This window comes from Chelonoidis abingdonii, chromosome 2 (genome assembly GCF_003597395.2).
Source record: "Chelonoidis abingdonii isolate Lonesome George chromosome 2, CheloAbing_2.0, whole genome shotgun sequence".
Lineage (NCBI taxonomy): Eukaryota > Metazoa > Chordata > Testudines > Testudinidae > Chelonoidis > Chelonoidis abingdonii.
Genome location: NC_133770.1, coordinates 97806006 through 97824259, shown reverse-complemented (window position 1 = coordinate 97824259; position 18254 = coordinate 97806006). Strand labels below are relative to the sequence as shown.

General features: G+C 41.2%; 1 protein-coding gene across 1 annotated transcript in view; it reads right to left on the bottom strand.

Annotated features, from left to right (window-relative positions):
• Nucleotides 1–18254, bottom strand: part of POU6F2 (POU class 6 homeobox 2) — a 404244-nt gene that overhangs the window by 4887 nt on the left and 381103 nt on the right. Inside the window, exon 8 of the mRNA XM_075061999.1 lies at nucleotides 10364–10536. Coding sequence (XP_074918100.1) covers nucleotides 10364–10536 — 173 coding nt within the window. The remainder of the gene's footprint in view (nucleotides 1–10363; nucleotides 10537–18254) is intronic.

Below are 18254 nucleotides of genomic sequence, written 5' to 3'. Positions count from 1 at the left end.
TAGGGGTATGGACTGGCTTCCCGAATGAGGAGCGATAATAGGACAGGACTTTTCAGCTTGGAAAAAACAGCACCTGATGTGGGGGAGTATGCTAGAGGTCTATATAAATATGATTTGTGGTGAGAAGTATATTAAGGAAGTGTGTATTACTCCTTCGTCATACACAAGGAACTAGGGTCAACCGGAAGAAATTAGTAGGAGCAGGTTTAATACACAAACAAAGGAAGTAGTTTTCACACAAAGCACAGTCAACTCCGTTCGTGAATATTGCTTCCAGAAGCTGTTGTGAGGCAAGGATCTGCGACTCAAAAAAACTAGATAAGTGTTCATGATAGGTCATCAAATGGCTATTAGCCAGTATGAAGCAGAATGGTGCCTCTTAGCTCTGTAAAAGTTGCCAGAACTGCAGATTGGGGCAACCAGGAGGAAGGCTCATTGAATGAGTTTAACCTGTTTCTGTTCATTCCCTGTACAGAAGACCAGGAAACGTGGGCCTAGATAGACCTTTGTCGGACCAGTACAGCCATTCTTAAGTTCTTCAAAAGTAGGCACTACTGCTTTTATGCTTTGAAAATCTTCCTACTGGCTTAGATGAACTGATAAATACCTTGGTTGAAAAATTGTAGTGTTTTAGGTGACCGAAAATAATAAGAATGTTTGTATTTCAAACAGAATCCTCAACAGCCACGGTGAGAGGTGGATGGGGTGATATTTGGAGAAATCCGAGAATTTGCTAAAGCATTTAATCTGGCGCCTGTCTCTGGTCTGACAGCAGACTCAAGTTGGCCAGCTCTATAGTGTCCACAGAAGGCCCAGCCTAACAGCCAGTCATGCATCTGCAGGTAACAAGTTACATAATAAGCATATTCTCCTCTCTTGTCTTAAATTGTATTTATTATTCTGGCGTATAACGAATATTTTAAATCAATGTGTCCTTAGAAGTCATTAACTTACTTAAGACGTAGCAAATGAATGTTGGTATCTGGCAGGTGAAAACGTAACTTACTGTGTTCCTCTAACACAACTTTTGTCTTTCCTTTTTAAACAAATAAGTATGAAACAATAAATATGTCCTGGCATTGAGACTTATTCAGTAGTGGAGCTGGAAACCTGCTGATGCTATAAAGCACCAATGATCTCTGCTCATAACTGTCCATTTTTACAGATAGGGTTAGCTGAAACAGATATTCATGGCGGCATTCCCTGCTAAAGTTAAAGCCTGTATATTGTGGTTGCGCACTTCACATAACAGGATGTTAAAATGATCTTCTAAGGCAAACAGAGAAGCGGGAGAAAAATTTACTACTATGGTATCTTGCACTTTTAAGTGTTAAAGCTTTTTATTACCCAAGTTAAAATGTACAGAAAGTGAAGTAAGACTCTGCGTCTAGATCTAAGAAAAAATTGATGCATCTGGATGGAGTTTAAAGTAAGTAGTCAGAAGCAAACACCATGTATACATTTGTATGGAATACATGATGTCACTGTTATGCATGAGGTATACAAACACACTTAGGAACAGCTTTTTTCCTCTTTGGCATGCTTATAGTCTCCTCCATCAGTGAAAGCCAAGAAACCGCAACTGCAAGCTGCGTTTTAAGTGATTTGTTCTTGGTATCCATGGAAATGCTCTGTCTTTTTATCTGCTCTTTATACTTTTAATGTATCCCCGTAGACGGAAGTGTACTTTCCTGGAGTTGAAGACTGAGGTTATAAATAACAATCAGTATGGGTAGTGAGCTTGCAGCTCACATTTTGCTCAAGTGATTTCCATAAAACCCATTGATTGTTGTTAATACAAAAAGCTCCATAGGGATCGTCTCACTTCTATGGCCTACTCCTACTGTTATTTCTCTTATATAAGACTACCCCTGTAAAAGCATACACCTGTATCAGTTATACAAGGATACTACTGCTGGGAATTGGTTCAAGACTTGTATTATTGTTATGCCAAATAACGTGTACTGAAGCATCAACATAACGAAGCAACCCAATATATGGATGCTATTGCTTGCTTTTCCGAAGCATTAATTGTTTAGTTTTTTCGTATTGGTCAATTGGGGTAAGACACCTAAAACAGAAAGTGTTTTAGGCAATTGCCCATTGTAGTAGCCGTGTAGATTGCTTTTAACATGCCATACTTAAGTTAAATTGGAAGTTGCTTGCTTATGTTGGTTTTATTTTCCTCTGTCGTCCCACGACTGGGGGACACCACTATTTACTGTTTTCCATTCTGAAAACTAACTGTTTATTCCTACCCTTTGCTTCCTACCTTTTAACCAGTTATCAGTCCATGAGAGGACCTTCCCTCTTATCTTATAACATCTTACTTTGCTTAAGAGCCTTTAGTGAGGAACCTTGTCAAAGGGTTTCTGAAAATCTAAGTACACTATATTCACTGGATCCCTCTGGTTTATATGCTTGTTGACCTCCTCAAAGAATTCTAGTAGATTGGTGAGGCATGATTTCCCTTTACAAAAACCATGTTGAATCTTCCCCAACAAATTATGCTCATCTATGTGTCTGACAATTTTGTTCTTTACTTTAGTTTCTACCAGTTTGCCCAGTACTGAAATCAGGCGTACCAGCCTGTAATTGCTGGGATCACCTCTGTAGCCCTTTTAAAAATTGGCATCACATTAGCTATCCTTCAGTCATTTGGTACAGAAGCTGATTTAAATGATAGGTTACAGACTATAGTTAGTAGTTCTGCAATTTTGCATTTGAGTTCCTTCAGAACTTTTTGGTGAATACCATCTGGTCCTTGTGACTTATTACTGTTTAGTTTATCAATTTGTTCCAAAACCTCCTCTAATGACACCTCAATCTGTGACAGTTCCTCAGATTTGTCACCAACAAAGAATGGCTCAGGTTTGGGAATTTCCCTCACATACTCAGTCTTGAAGACCGATACAAAGAATTCATTTAGTTTCTCAGAAAAGTCTTATCATTCTTTGAAGCTCCTTTAGCATCTCAATTGTCCAGTGGCCCCACTGGTTGTTTAGCAGGCTTCCAGCTTCTGATGTACTTAAAATTTTTGTTGCTACTACTTTTTGAGTCAATGGGACTTAGATGCTTCACTACCATTTCTGCCTTTGAAAATCTCCTCCAGTTTCAACAAATAACGCTCACAGTCATCTCTGATTATCTTTGGCTCACACAAGGGGCTGGCATTTGTTTTTCCTTTGGAGTTTAAAATGTGCACAACTGATGAAAATGGGCTGAGTCTTTAAATCTGAAATTAAGTCTTTTCTGCTTTAGCTGGAGCAAATGCAAACAAATCAACCAAACAAAAAAACCAAAAAATCACTCAAGCCCACCCAATCCAAATATTGCTGTTTGAAACATCTTAATTTTATAATCAGTGCTTAAAACATGTCTTTGTGGGAAAACATCCTTTCAGGGTTTACATTCTGCACCCAATCAGGTTGCCAACCAAGCAGCAGAGTATTTGCAATGTCAGCCATCGTCTTTTAGATGGTAGTGCTGCACAATATTTTACTTTTACATTAGACCCAGAAGATAATGCTCATGAGGCTGTGAGAATAAATTTTTCCTTTTTCTACATAGCAGTTTACTGACACAGAAGTCTTTGTCCCTGAAAGGGCACATAATAAAGGATGTCTGCCATGGGAAGGCTCCTTTAGTGCTGGATAACTCGGTCAATTTAGGACTTATCAAGGGAAATGACACAACAGCTGGAGAATGAAACTTCCCTCCCCCCAAGCTACTGATCCCTGGCTAAATGAAAGCATTCACCAAGCCGGAGACAGCATGGGACTAGGATGGTGGAAGATTTCAAAGTCTTGTTCAATCCTGCGTCTAGTAAAGGCATTCTCCCAGCGAGACATCTCTATTGTTCTTCATCTCATTCCTGAGACTTAGGTGAAAAGTTTTCAGCACAATAACCCATCACTTTCTGTAAATGCAAGTAGCTGTCCAAGGACTGTTCTAGACTACATTACTGTGCTGAACTCCATATTATAGTGGCTCCTGCTAGTACTGCTACAGTTAAGGACTTGTCAGTATTACAGTAACAAAGCTTTCGTTATCAGGGGTTTATAATCTGATGTAAAAATTCCCTTAGGATTGAAACTCCATCTAAAAAGGCTCTTAGACCAATAAGAGAAAAAGAGAGAGATTTTTAGCATATCAATTTAGCCTATGATGATTAGAATGTTTTAAAATATAATAATAAAAACCCTAAATAATTTTTATCAGAAACAATGCTATTTTTCTCTTCTATAGTTGCAAAATAGCTTAGATTTTAAAAATGAAATTGCAGAGGTTTATATCACATACTGTGGGCCTTTGTGTGTGTGCGTGTGTGTGTATGTGTGTACTGTTGAGCACTCAACCATGCAACTCCTGTTGAAGTCAGTGGGGGCTGCATGTGCTCAGTATATCAGATAAATTAGGACTTATATGTATTTCATGAAGGTATGTGCATATACATATATACATGCATTATACACGTGTGTGTAATATATATGTATAATTTGTATATTTTTATATATCATTAGTGTGTGTAAATATAACTGAGATCATTCAGGTTAACAAAGTATGACTGTTCACAGAAACTAACCGTTATCCCATAAATGTTTGAAATATTCCTACTTGCTCTACACACATGACTTACATACCACACTGGTTATTAAGTGGGAAATTTTCAAAGACACAAATGGGAGTTGGGAGCCTAACTGTCCTTTATGCCTTTCTAAATCATCTCAGAAATGTATATAACCCCACTGACACAATAAGTGGTGAAGAGTCCCCTGAGTGATACAAATGATACAAGGCATTAAGAAGATGGCCTCCTCCATTTCTTTCCTTTCTTTGCTTTAGGACTCTGAGTGGGGATGCTGGGGATAGACCAATGGACAAATCAGTCATTTCCAAAGCACTTTTCAATGTAGTTCTGAAAGCAGCAAACTCAGTATTAAGGGTATTTATAGCTATTGCTGGGAGTTGGTGGAAAGACTGAAGCCTGTTGGGAGGGAAAGGGTAAAGGATGTAAGAAGCTAAGGCTTGTTTGTTTGTACATGATTATGGATGTGTTGTGCTGAGTTTTATTGCAACTGGACTCTTGTGCTATGGCAGGGTTGCAAGAGTGGATTCGTTGTGAAGATCATTTCCTGCACTAGGATCTTGGACTAAAGAAGAATTAGCCTGAACTCCTCCTTGGGAATGGAAATCAAAACCTATCATGAAAACACGAACTGGGGAGGAAAAGATCTGACATGCATGGTAGAGAATAGCTGGTATCTGTGTCAGTGAAATGGCATGTTACTGTCATGTGATGTCTTTAGAATAGGGATTGTATTTGTAGACAGGGGTAGTACTGGAATAGTATCAGAGGGGTAGCCGTGTTAGTCTGGATCTGTAAAAGCAGCAAAGAATCCTGTGGCACCTTATAGACTAACAGATGTTTTGGAGCATGGGCTTTCGTGGGTGAATACCCATTTTCGTCTCGGATGCATGTAGTGGAAAATTTCCAGAGGCCAGATATATTATGCAAGCACAAGGAAGCAAGGCTAAGATAACGAGGTTAGTTCGTCAGGGAGGATGAGGCCACTGTTCTAGCAGTTGAGGTGTGAAAACCAAGGGAGGAGAAATGGTTTTGTAGTTGCGCAAGCGATTTCACGTCTTTGTTACCCTGAGCTGATTGTTATTCAAATTTGAGAGGAACTGAAGCTCAGCAGTTTCTCTTTGAATCTGGTCCTGAATTTTTTTGCTGCAGGATGGCCACCTTAAGATCTTCTATTTGTGGCCAGGGAGGTTGAAGTGTTCTCTTACATGTTTTTTGTATATTGCCATTCCTAATATGCTGATTCTTGTGTCCATTTATCCGTTTTCCGTAGAGACTGTTCAGGTTTCGCTGATTGTACATAGCAGAGGGGCATTACTTGGCATTTATGGTGCGTATATTACATTGGTGTCACGTGCAGGGTGATATGAAACTGGTTATGGTGTTCTGGGCTGATGTGGTTAGGTCTTGTGATGGTGTCGCTGGTTGTAGATATGTGGGCAGATTGGCATCGAGTTTGTTGCTGGTTTGGGTTCCTTGAGCTAGAGTGCTATGGTGTGTGTGTGTGCAGTACTGGGGGAAATATGCTTCAGATTGGCAGGTTGTCTGTTTGGAGCGCGACACTGGTCCTGCCACCAAGGCCTTTGAAAGTGTGGGATCATTATCCAGGATGGTTGTAGAACCTGATGATTCGTTAGAGGGGTTTTAGCTGGGGACTGTATGTTGATGGCCAGTGGAGCCTATTGGTTTCTTTCTGGTTTTGTCTTGCAGTAGGAGGCTTTGGGTACACCGTCTGGCTCTGTTGATCTGTTTCTCTATTTTTCCTTGTGTGCGGTATTTGTAGTTTTGAGAATGCTTGGTGGAATTTTGTAGGTGTTGTCCTGTCTGAGGGTTAGAGCAATGCGGTTGTACCTCAGTGCTTGGCTGGTAGACAATGGGATCGTGTGGTGTGGTGCCTGACGGATGGAAGCTGGAGCATGACAAGGTAGCATAGGCCGGTCAGCTAGGTTTTCCAGTAATAGGGTGGTGTTAATGTGACCATCACTTATTTGCACCGTGGACTCTAGGAAGTGGGACCTCCCATGTAGATAGTCCGGCCTGAGGTTGATGGTGGGGTGAGGCTGTTTGAAATCGTGGTGACATTTTCCAGAGTCTCCTTCCCATGGGTCCAGATGTGAAATGTCATCAATGTTAGCACTAGGAGAGAAGGGGGGTTTGTGAGTGGACGAGGGCAGGGAAGCGTTGTCCAGGTCGGCCATAAAAATATTGGCATGTTTGTGGGGGCCATGCAGGTGCCCATAGCAGTGCCACTGATCTGGGAACTATAGATTGGTCATCAATTTGTGAAATAGTTTGTGTGAGGTAAAGGCTCAGAGTCCGCAGACCAGTTTGTGCTGTGCATCATCAGGGATACTATTTCTGACAGCTTGTATTCCATCTGTGTGTGGGATGTTTGTGTAAAGAGCCTCTTCATCCATGGTGGCTAGGATGGTGTTTTCTGGAAGGTCACCAATGCATTGTAGTTTCCTCAGGAAATCAGTGGTGTCATGGAGATAGCTGGGAGTGCTGGTGGCATAGGGTCTGACTAGAGTACTGGAAAGTACTGGAATACTTTCTTCCACCCCTGAACCTTGCAGAAAGTAGCTTTTGGATCAGGTTTGATCAGATTTCTATTTAGAGTCTGATCCAAAGCCAATTGAAGTCTATGGAAAGACTCCTCTGACTTCAGTCAGACCCTTACTGCTCATATATGCAGTATATTGGTTTTTCTATGTGTCCTTTGACACAATCATCTATAATGGCTCAGGCCCATCTCACACTACTGCCAGGTTAGATTTTTCTTGCCATCTTTCTTGCTAGATCTGTAATTGCCCTCCTGTTTTAATGCAAATTTCTCATTCTATATTGTAAAGAAGGCGGCTGATTTTTAAATCCAGCCTATAGCATGGAGTAGATAGTACAGTGCCAATGAGGAAAAAGGGGTATATGCCTGTCTTATGGAATTGTCATGGTCAATAGTATCAATGTTTAGACTGAAGCTCTACCATGGCTGCAGAGCTACCACCTTCCGCTGAGAGGAGAAGGAGCCACAGGGAAATATGCACACTGGGAATCCCTCCACTTGAGGAGACAAAGAAGACGTCACATGGAATTTCCTTTCTGGTGCTAGGGGCATTAATGGGAGAGGAGGTGAGAGAATCTGGTGTGAAACCAGGGGGTTCAAAAGCTCCTACAGATTCTTTCCTGTTCTCCTGCCTTGGAGAGCTTTCCTCTTTCTTCAGGGATGCCTCCTTCCAGTGTCAGCTCTGCAGGGATTAAGTAAGGCCTGGGTATGCTCTGCTTTCTCCTGCAGAGTGCAAATCTGTTCCTATCTGTGTAGTAATGGACAAAAAACAGTGCAGAGAAAATAACACACCCTGAGGGAGGGTAGAAGTCCTGAGGAACACCAGAAAGAGGGAAGATGTGGGTAAGGAATTCTTCACTGTGGAAGACAGACTAGAGGGTAGCTGGCCAGGTAACAACAGAAAGTAAATAGGGCAGGAAGAGGCAGGACAAGACAATGCAGTCGGGAAACATGTGGGCTCACAGGAGAGGGGAAAAGGAAGAGAGAAATAGCTTAGTTGTAGTTTGTTTATTTGTGGGAAGTGCTCAGATACTATGGTGATAGATGACCTGGATAGACAAAGAGGAAATGGGATTCAGGGAGAGATGGGTCCCATAGTGTGAGGAAGAGGGATATGGTATCCATAGCAACATGTGGTGAGAAAGATCAAGAAATGAAAGGAAAGAAGAATTAGAGGTTAGGGAACTGGAAGGGGAAGTAGGAGAAAAATGACCCTTAATGTTTTTTCTTTTGGGGTATGAGAAGAAAGAAAGAAAAAAAGAAGTGAATTATCTGAAAAAAGAGTACACACACAAGATAAGAGAATAAGGATAAGTACAGCGTACAGGGAAAAAAAAACCAGGAGTGAACCTTGCAGTCCTTGCTCAGGCCAAACTCTTATTTAAACAAATAACTTTGCCTGAATGAGGACTTACAACTGCAAGATCTGACCCAAAAAGCTAAAATTAAAATAAAAACCTTTAAAGGAAAAAGACAGGCAAGAGAGAGAGGAAAAGAAAAATGAAACACAAAGGGAAACATAAAAAGGTATCACAGGACATCATCGGAGATAATCTATAATAGAGATGATGGAATTAGAGAAAATATACAGGAATTTAAAAAAAAGGCTGAAAGATTTTAGAAAACATATTGGGGGAAAACGAATGTAAAATTACAAAGAAAATATATACATAGAATGAAAAACAAACAGAAACAGACAACATGGAAAATGTATTTCACTGGAAGCTATGAAGGGCCAGATTCTGTTACCCTTACTCATGTTGAGTAGCACCTTAGTCCATGGATTTCAGTAGGGCTACATGTAGAGTAAGTTATTACTCAATGTGAGTAAGGATGGAAAATCTTGCCCTAAGTAATTCATTAGATTATCACACAGATGTCACCCTTAAGTAACTTGCCTCTTTTGCCTCTTATAAATAGACATGGGCACATGAATATTTGCAGTGTTAATAGTCTCACTAATTATACCTGAAATAAATACTGCAAATCCCTACTGCGCTACAGTGACATAGGGCTGAATTGTAGCTCAACACTAGACGGAGCTTTTAAGAAAGTGGGTACCTTACTGTCTCAGGAGCAGGACAGGGACCAAATTGTTGTTTAAAGGATCACAATTCCTCCCTTGCTCCTCACATGAGGTACTGATTTACTGCTTGCCTCTTGGAGCAGTAAGGGACTTATCCCACTGAAGTCAATGTGAGGCTTTCAATTGACTTCAGTGGGCATTGGGTCAGGTCCTAAATTATTATCCTTGGTGTATTGTCTAAGCCATTCCAGCCAATGTATGGGTAGGGATGGAGCCAAGGCTTTGTTCATTCCTTGCCCATGCCCCATCCATTTGCCCAAATGGAGAGTAATTGGGCATACGGAGCCTCTGACCACTGATAGCTGGAATTCAGGGCCAAGGCAGCTCACACAGGTGAGTAAAGGGAACCCTTACTGTCTGGCTACTCCCCTGCCCACACACAAATTAGTCAGTTCACACACTCAGTCCACACACAAATTAGTCTTTAGTTATCTCAGGCAACTTTTTAAGGGCGTCACATATTTTGTACATGTTTTCATATTTTCCTGATCTTGTCCCGTTGAAGCTGTTGGGTGAAAATAAACCTCACTTTAATATCCAGAAACCAGCAGGCAGCCAGTGCATACCACTGAGCACTGGTGTCATATGTTCCCGGAAAGATACACTACTTAATAAGCAGGCTGATATATTCTGCACCAGCTTCAGTTTCTAGGTTGGTTAAAGGAACATTGCACTTGCCAGTCTGGATCAGATCCAAGATCCATCTAGTCAAGCATACTGTTTGATAGTGGCCAGCAACAGATGCTTCAAAGGAAGGTGCATAAACCCCACAGTAGGCAGATTTTGGGTAGTCCACCCCCCATGTAGGTGTCATTCTGATCTCACATACTTAGAGACTGGCACAACATGAAATACCTTTTAGTTTTAAGAATGAGGATAGACTGCCACTTTGTCTACAATTAGGATAATCAATCAAGGGCTACTACAGTTTTTATGACCATTTTTAGTCTGGTTTGGATTTCTTAGGCCCCTTGAATCACAGCACTGAGTAGTTCTTATTGGCAAAGCTTACCCCAGTTAGCAATAGACAGTCCATTATATGAATAAGAAGGAAAGGTAGATAAGGAAGATAAGCAAGAATGGAAACAAACAGACAGGAGAAATAGAGAGAGCCAGGGCGCAATACTTACTGCTGACTAACTGGCCAACACTCAAAGCTGAAGAGGAGGAGGATGAGGAGGAAGAAGAGGAAGCCTGACGCACTGGGCTTTGAGACATAGATGCTTGACTGTGAGCCAAATGCAGAAGGTTGGATTGTGAGGCTGCTTGTCCCACTTGCGTCTGGGAGGGCTGATGGAGCTATATGTTAAAATGTAAGAATAAAAATTTAGAAATTTACTAGTAATCAGAGACTTTCCCAAAGAAACTGTTGACTCTAATGAGTATATAATACCATGTGCAAAGTTTAGATGACAAAGGGCTGACAGGGGCAGCTTGAGCTGCGTCAAACCACCACCCTTCCAATTTTATTTAATATAATCAGATAATTTCTCTACTACTAAAAACTGCAGAGGTTCTTTATATATTTTCTTTATTGAAATGAGTATCAGAGAGATTCCTGCTTCGACCAGCAAGATTCTGATTTTATCAGTGTAAGCCCTCACCCTACAACCTGATCCATGAAGGCAAGCCCTAATTCCCTGTGTAAGTCAACGTGGTTTCATCAAGGTGGACGAGTCCTTTCAGAGTGGGACTATGGAGGGCTATAAATAAAGGAATAGTCCATTTTATGACACTAACCAGTGATTCAAAATTATTTGTAATGCCTTATTATTCCTTAGTCCACAAACTTGTTCTTTCTTGGTAGCATGCTGTGACACTTCTGAAATCCACTCATGTACCTTCAGAACTGACTTTTCTCTCTCTATTTTCCAATAGATAAGATGTTCCTCAAATATGGCTAGATGCAATTCATATACAATGACACATTATGGATCTGACTCTGATCTTCCACCAACTTTACAATGGTATAATCCTGTTAACTTTAGTGGAGATACTCGTGATTTATACTGGAGGAAGCAAGAGGAGAATCAGACCCTTTCTCCTAATAATGGACTCTTATGCAGGCCTGAAAAGCTAAAGACCATTGTCCGGGTATGCCGGAAGAAAGACAGGAGACACTGGATGTCATTCAATTAGGCTGCAACTTTATTCCTAAATGTCCAGGAGTACCTGGCAGATAAAATTGTACAGTGCAGGTAATTCCATAAACATTTACACATACCCAAGAGGGGAGAGCTGCTGTCTGCCCTCCCTCTTTACCCATCCTGGTCCCCAGCCAGCTCTCTGCTGGGACCTCATCCCCTCCTCAAATGAAGGTTAAGGTCGGGGGTTATAAAGGAGCAGGAGGGATGACTTCCTGACATACTGGTCATAAGAGCCCAGAGCCCCCTTTGTTTCCACTCCTTTAAAGAATACCTTCTTAACCAATCCATTTTATCTGATCACATACCCCTTCCCTACGGAGTACAAGCACTGGACATCCATCTCATGCTTACACAGTGAGCTGCAACATCATAATCTAACTCTGATTTCTTTTTTGCCCGAATCGTCCTCCTCACATCACCTTGGCTGACCTGGGGCTGAGGGAAAAATTCCTTCCCATCCCTCTGAGAAAGATGTGACTGGCATAATGCCCACAGTGGATTATGACAAAACCTGGTATTTAACTACCTCCAAAGGTGGGAGGGTGCATGGTGCTCTCCCTGGTCCAGATAAAAGAGGTCTTTTCCTGCACCAGCATAGACATATACAGTCCCCCTTTTCTTCTGGTCACCTGGGGGCGGGGGTGGGTGAGTACCCCCACTCTGAGCTGCTATGGAACTGCCGCCGCAAATCACTCCCTAGCTCTTAAAGGGGAACACACCTTTTCCAACAAGCCAGACAGCACCCTCTCCACTTAATGTTTAGTGAGGTCATTCTGTCCCATTGATTTTACACAAAACTCCCAACAAATTCAAGGGGAGATCTTTACCTGGAATGAAGGTGGGATACATTATTCTATAATATAAAACAGCCTTACTACATCTTAATATTATAGATTTATTATAACCTGGCACAGCCTTATTAGACTACAGTAAAATATCACAATATATCATCTTAAGATAACAAGTCCTTATTATTGCTTTATAACATATTGATTCTTTCTGTAAGCCTAAAAGACTACAAAAATGACCAAAAAGGACTCATAAGTCATGCTAATTGTTAGCCCTGTGAGTCCTCACAGTGAGGAAATAAAGAACCACTTGGTGTTGTTGAGGAGGAATGAGTTATATTTGAATTTTTAAGGTGCATAAAGAAAATTATTGTTTGATTTTACTGAACAAGTGGCTTCAGGTAAGAGGTCTCTTTGGTATCTTTAGTAGCACCCAAAATTAGGAGTACATTCCACATACACACAAAAAGACTGATGATAAACAGAGAAACAATTAAAGTACCCAGAACAACTGATACCTGTTAGATGTATTTGACCTAATCCAAGGTGGCTTCCTACCTCCTTTGGAACACATATTTGCATCTTTTTTACTTTAATGTACTTATTCCTGTTATAGAACAATTCAAAAATTGGAGGTATAGGGGGAAATCATGTTTTTTTTTAATGATTAATTTCATTTACTTGTGCAAGTCAGTCTACCAGCTCTAGTCTACTATGCTTTCCTTATGGATCAAAAAGCAAAATCATTTCACAGTCTTGAGGTTTAGTTAAACAACTGGATTTTCTCCAAATAACTTCAAGCCCTATCAGAGTTATACTGACCAAGTATGTGATTGACACACTTGCAACTTTCAAAGATCTCAATATATCAAATACCCGTAAAGATTTTTTTTCAGTTGGGGAGGATTTTGCCTATGGGCAAAATGTCCATGGAAACCTCCCCAGCACAGCAGAACTACTGCAGTAATGCTGGGAGGTAGGGAAGGAGCTCACGGAGGGAGAATTTTACACTCTCCGAATATGGCAGAGCTGGCCATTGCATCCCTTCTGCATAAGCCACATCAGAGGGGTGCTTTTAGGAGCAGTGCCTCTGAGTGGGTGGCTTCTCTTCCAGTCCTGGCATAAAGGCTGGAGAATTACCCCATATATCCACGGGTAGAGGGTAGATTCCATCCTCTCTCTCTCCTATATAGTTTCCTGCAAACCCCCTGTTTTACTGGTGTGATGGGTGGGCTGTAAATGTCATGCTTAAAGAATAATGATGGTGTTCTATGACATGAAATTGCATTAAAGTACTCTCTCTGTTTTCATCCACTATAATTTCCATTCCAGAAATAGGATTTAAAGAGAGGTGATGATTAGATTGTGAATAAGGCAGTTTGCTTAACTCTGACTTTTCCAGATGACACAATCAATTCAAGCTAACGAAAGAGTTGATGTTTTTCCAATTTTGGACATGTATGTAAACCATGAGATATATTTATGACTATTCTACTTTTTCCATCCTAAGACAGAAGGGTGTATAGAAATTGCAGCAGCTGTTGCTGTATGTGTCACTCTGCGTAGGCGGATGTAGAGGGTACACAGAGAATGACTACTGTATGCAACACTGATCAGAATCTGGCAGGGATACCTGCATGTGCTACAGCCACAGAAATAAGATAAACATGAAAAATGTCAAAATGGAGCATAATATTTTACAGGAATAAAGACTGCATTTTCACAAAAGTGCATCAATGGAAAGGGACAGATTCTTATCTCTCTTCCACCAACTTTACATCAATGGAGTTAGTCCTGATTTATGCCAGCATAAGTGAGGACAGAATTATGCCCATAAAACTTAATTTTATCACTCAAACCATTGTGTGTGATATTTTGCCACATCTGGGATTGTTGGCTGTAAATATACAATAAGGCCCACAGGTGAAATTGGTGATCTTCTGACCTGCACCAGAAAGTTACAAGTCAATTGTGGAACATAAATTGTAGGACTGTGCTATGATTTTGCATAGACTATGAGAGGAGTGAGAGAAGAGGAAATAAAGCCCAAACTAGAGGAAACGGTCTGCTCCCAGACTGCACACAGAACTAATGTAGGCACAAGGACGAATGGGTACAAACTGGATATTAGGAAGTTTAGACTTGAAATTAGACGAAGGTTTCTAACCATTAGGGGAGTGAAGTTCTGGAACAGCCTTCCGAGGGAAGTAGTGGGGGCAAAAGACTTATCTGGCTTTAAGACTAAGCTTGATAAGTATATGGAGGGGATGTTATGATGGGATAGTTTAATTTGGGCAATTGATCTTGGATTATCAACAGATAAGTCTGCTCAATGGTCTGTGAGGGGATGTTGGATGGGATGGGAACTGAGTTACTGCAGAGAATTCTTTCTTGGGTGCTGGCTGGTGAGTCTTGCCCACATGCTCAGGGTTTAGCTGATCGCCATATTTGGGGTCGGGAAGGAATTTTCCTCCAGGGCGGATTGGCAGGGGCCCTGGAGGTTTTTCGCCTTCCTCTGCAGCGTGGGGCATGGGTCGCTTGCTGGTGGATTCTCTGCAGCTTGAGGTCTTCAAACCACAATTTTGAGGACTTCAATAACTCAGTCATGGGTTAGGGGTTGTTATAAAAGTGGATGGGTAGGGTTCTGTGGCCTGCCTTGTGCAGGAGGTCAGACTAGATGATCATATTGGTCCCTTCTGACCTATGTGTCTATGAGTCTATGAGACTTTACTTGGTGTATGAACAAAGATCTAGGAAAGATATGGCCCTACAGAAAAGAGTGAAAGGAGAGGAACTCTGTCAGAAGAGGAAATAGACAAACAATCAAGAAAAGAAAGGGATGAGAAAGGCAAGAGGAAAAGGACAGAGTAGGTGAGACTAACAGGAATGACAAGAATGGTATGAAAAATTTAAAAATAAAATGTTGGTAATAAAAATAGAGTACTCTAGTTTTTCTGATGTAAGTACTATTTTTTGAGAAATATAATTAAAGCTGGTCAGAATTTTTTTCCCCCATGGAAAATTTTGACAAAAATGAAAAATTGTTTTTTGTCAAAGTTTTTCACAGACAAATTGAATTTTTGTCACAAAATCAAAACATGAAATATCTTGATACTGAAATGCCACCACTATGCCTCATGGGAGTTGTAGTCTGGGTGACTGATGTTCCCGTTCCCATTCCCCTCCATAGGCTGGTTAGACTACATATCCCATGATGCACCACAGGCTCTCCTCTTGGTGAGGGGATATCATGGATATAGCACATCATGAGAGATGAAGTCCAGCTCACAGAGGTGAATGGGAGCATAAGGCACCCGAAATACAACTTCCATGAGGCAAATAGCAACACTTCAGAACTGAAATATTTCAGTTTTCTATAGAAATATTTTGGGTTTCAGGCATCCAGTATTTTGATGAAAAATTGAAATCTTCAGTGGAAAGCAGACCCTTTTTGTGAAGAATTTTATTTAGTCAAAAACCTAATTTTCCATGGAAAACTAGTTTCAATCAAAAATTCTTGACCAGCCTCAATAAATGTCTATTCCACATTTTCCACTATTAAAGAGGTGTTCTATTTATATTTCCTTTGGGCCTCAGAACTAGTGATACTGTAATATTACTCCCTGCCGAACAGCGTGCGTACATGTGGGAAAGTGGTGTGGTATGGTCACACATTGTGCATCCTGAGCATCAAACCTTCAGACAGGGAGAACAGCAGGGCACTGCAACTAGTACAGCCTGTGAACACTCATAGCTGTGGATAGGGCATGCAAGTGTACTGAATCCCACACATGAGTTGGGACAAGGATTCCATCGCCACATCATCTGCCTACGTCCCTGGTGCAAGGCCCTATTCCTTGAGTTTTGCTTGTGGGACCAGAATTGCACTCAAAGTCCAACTTGTTGAGTTGTAAAATGTAGCCTATGACCACAGTAAATCAGGTTAAAGAGAAAGTTGATCAGTAGCCAGATTTTTATTGCTGATGTACCACAAACAACCAACAAATTCCTTGAGGAAGGTATATGTATTGTGACAGACCCAGACCAGTTAGGAGCAGGAGTCCAGTAGATGGAAAACACACTGGACATTGGATGAATAGTTTTCTGTTTCCTGAGTGACCAGGGCAGGGTCTACCTCAAAGCAGTAAGGAAGGTGCTAGAAGCAATTAAGTCAGGCAGACTCCATAAGACACCTGGAACCAATTAGAACTGATTAGAAGCAATCAAAGGAAACAGGCTAATCAGATCACCTGATGCCCATTTAGAACTGGCAGGGACTAGTTTAAACGGAAGCCCCTTTAGAGATGCCAGCTGGTAGGAGCTGAGAGTAAGAAGGTGTGTTGTGGGATGACTGGGAGAAAGAAGGTACGCAGTAAATGACCTGGAAGAACAAGCATGGTCAGACACCACGGAGGGTGCTAGGAGAGGCCGTTTGGGGAAGTAGCCCAGGGAAGGGCTATAGCTCCGGTAGTATAGGAAAATTATCTTTTGCCGTTGCCAATTAGGGTCCCTGGAACCTAGAGAAGAGGGCAGGCCTGGGTTTCCCCTAACCTCCACCCTCCCCCACAAATGCTTCCTGAGAAGGAAGACTGGGACTAAAGATGGTTCTTACACCAAACCCGTAGACTGGCTGATGATAAAGGTGGCTCAGTAAGCTGTAACCCTTGCCTCTAGGTGGGGAGAGAGGCTACACTGAGGGTCACAGCAAACCTCTGAGGCCAGCCTAACTGCCTAGAAGTGCAGGACCCCCCGAGACAAAGCTGGAGTTCTGCCATAGTTTGTACAGGTATATATCTGTACACCCCCCCCCATACATACATATAGCATCCAACAATTTGTTGGTTGTTTGATTACACACACTTATTTTTTGTACAAAATATACTTTTAATGCAGCATTCAGTCCCCTGGCCCACCATCAGTACTGAAATAAAAATACTATTGTATCAATTAGACTTAAATACATACTTAAGCGCTTAACACAATAGGGATGAGACCAACTAACATGCTTAATATTAAGCTGATTGAAGCCTTAATCTCTCTGTTCCTCATGTCCCCATCTGTAAAATGGGGATAATAATATTTTCATCCCTCAGAGATGTTTTGCAGATACAGTACTGGTTGTGACACTCTCAGATACTACTGTGATTAAGGCCATAGGTACACACACAGGTGACCTTGCAGACTTCTGAAATCCTTAGTTTTATTGGAAGGTTACTACAAGTATTTTGCAGCCTTATTCTACCACTCTAAAACAGCGATAATGGACAAAGTTGTTTCTACCCCAAAATTACACTACTATTTCACCCATGTAATTGGCTGAAGGATTATGGAGAATGTTATTAGTGTGCCAGAGACACAGATGTGCAACTGATGAAGAAATGAGAAAAACTGGTGTCATCAGCATCATCAAGAAAAATCAGATACTATGAAAAGCAAAGGAAGAGAGTGAAGTTAGACTAAGACACCACAATTTAGTGGCTATGTTGAAACACAGAGAAAGAAGAGCATGGTCTTCATAAAACAACAAAGAAACAAGAGCACAGTGGAGAAGAAATGATTAAGAGCAAGTCAGATTTTAATGTGAGAGAAGAAAACAAGGGATTGTATGGAGTTGTGGTAATGAGGTGGAACAGTGGATCTGATGGGAAGAAGCTGCAGGAAGAAAACTTCCTTGGCCTGAAATTGGAAAACAGATGTACAAAAAATGAACACAGTCCCATCTGAGAGCTGCCCTCAGCCTTTCAGCAACAGCTAATTTGGAACATACAGGCAAATGATGGGAGGTGCAGAATATGTAGGAGAATGCTGCCTTGCAGCAGATTTTATCCTGTTGGAGTGTAGCAGGACCCTAAGGCACTAGTGCTGTAAGACACAATAAAATATTAAAAGTTCTGGCAGGCACTGTAGACAAGACAAGACTGAGGACAAGTCAGATTACATACCAGATTTACTGAATCTGCTATGTAGAAGGAAATAGCAAGACAATAGCAAGAAAGCACATTAAATGCAAAGGTAACTATCTCACGTAAAGCAGACTGGAAAATAACAGCAGCATTAGCAGGTCCCTCTATGTGCTGTAGGT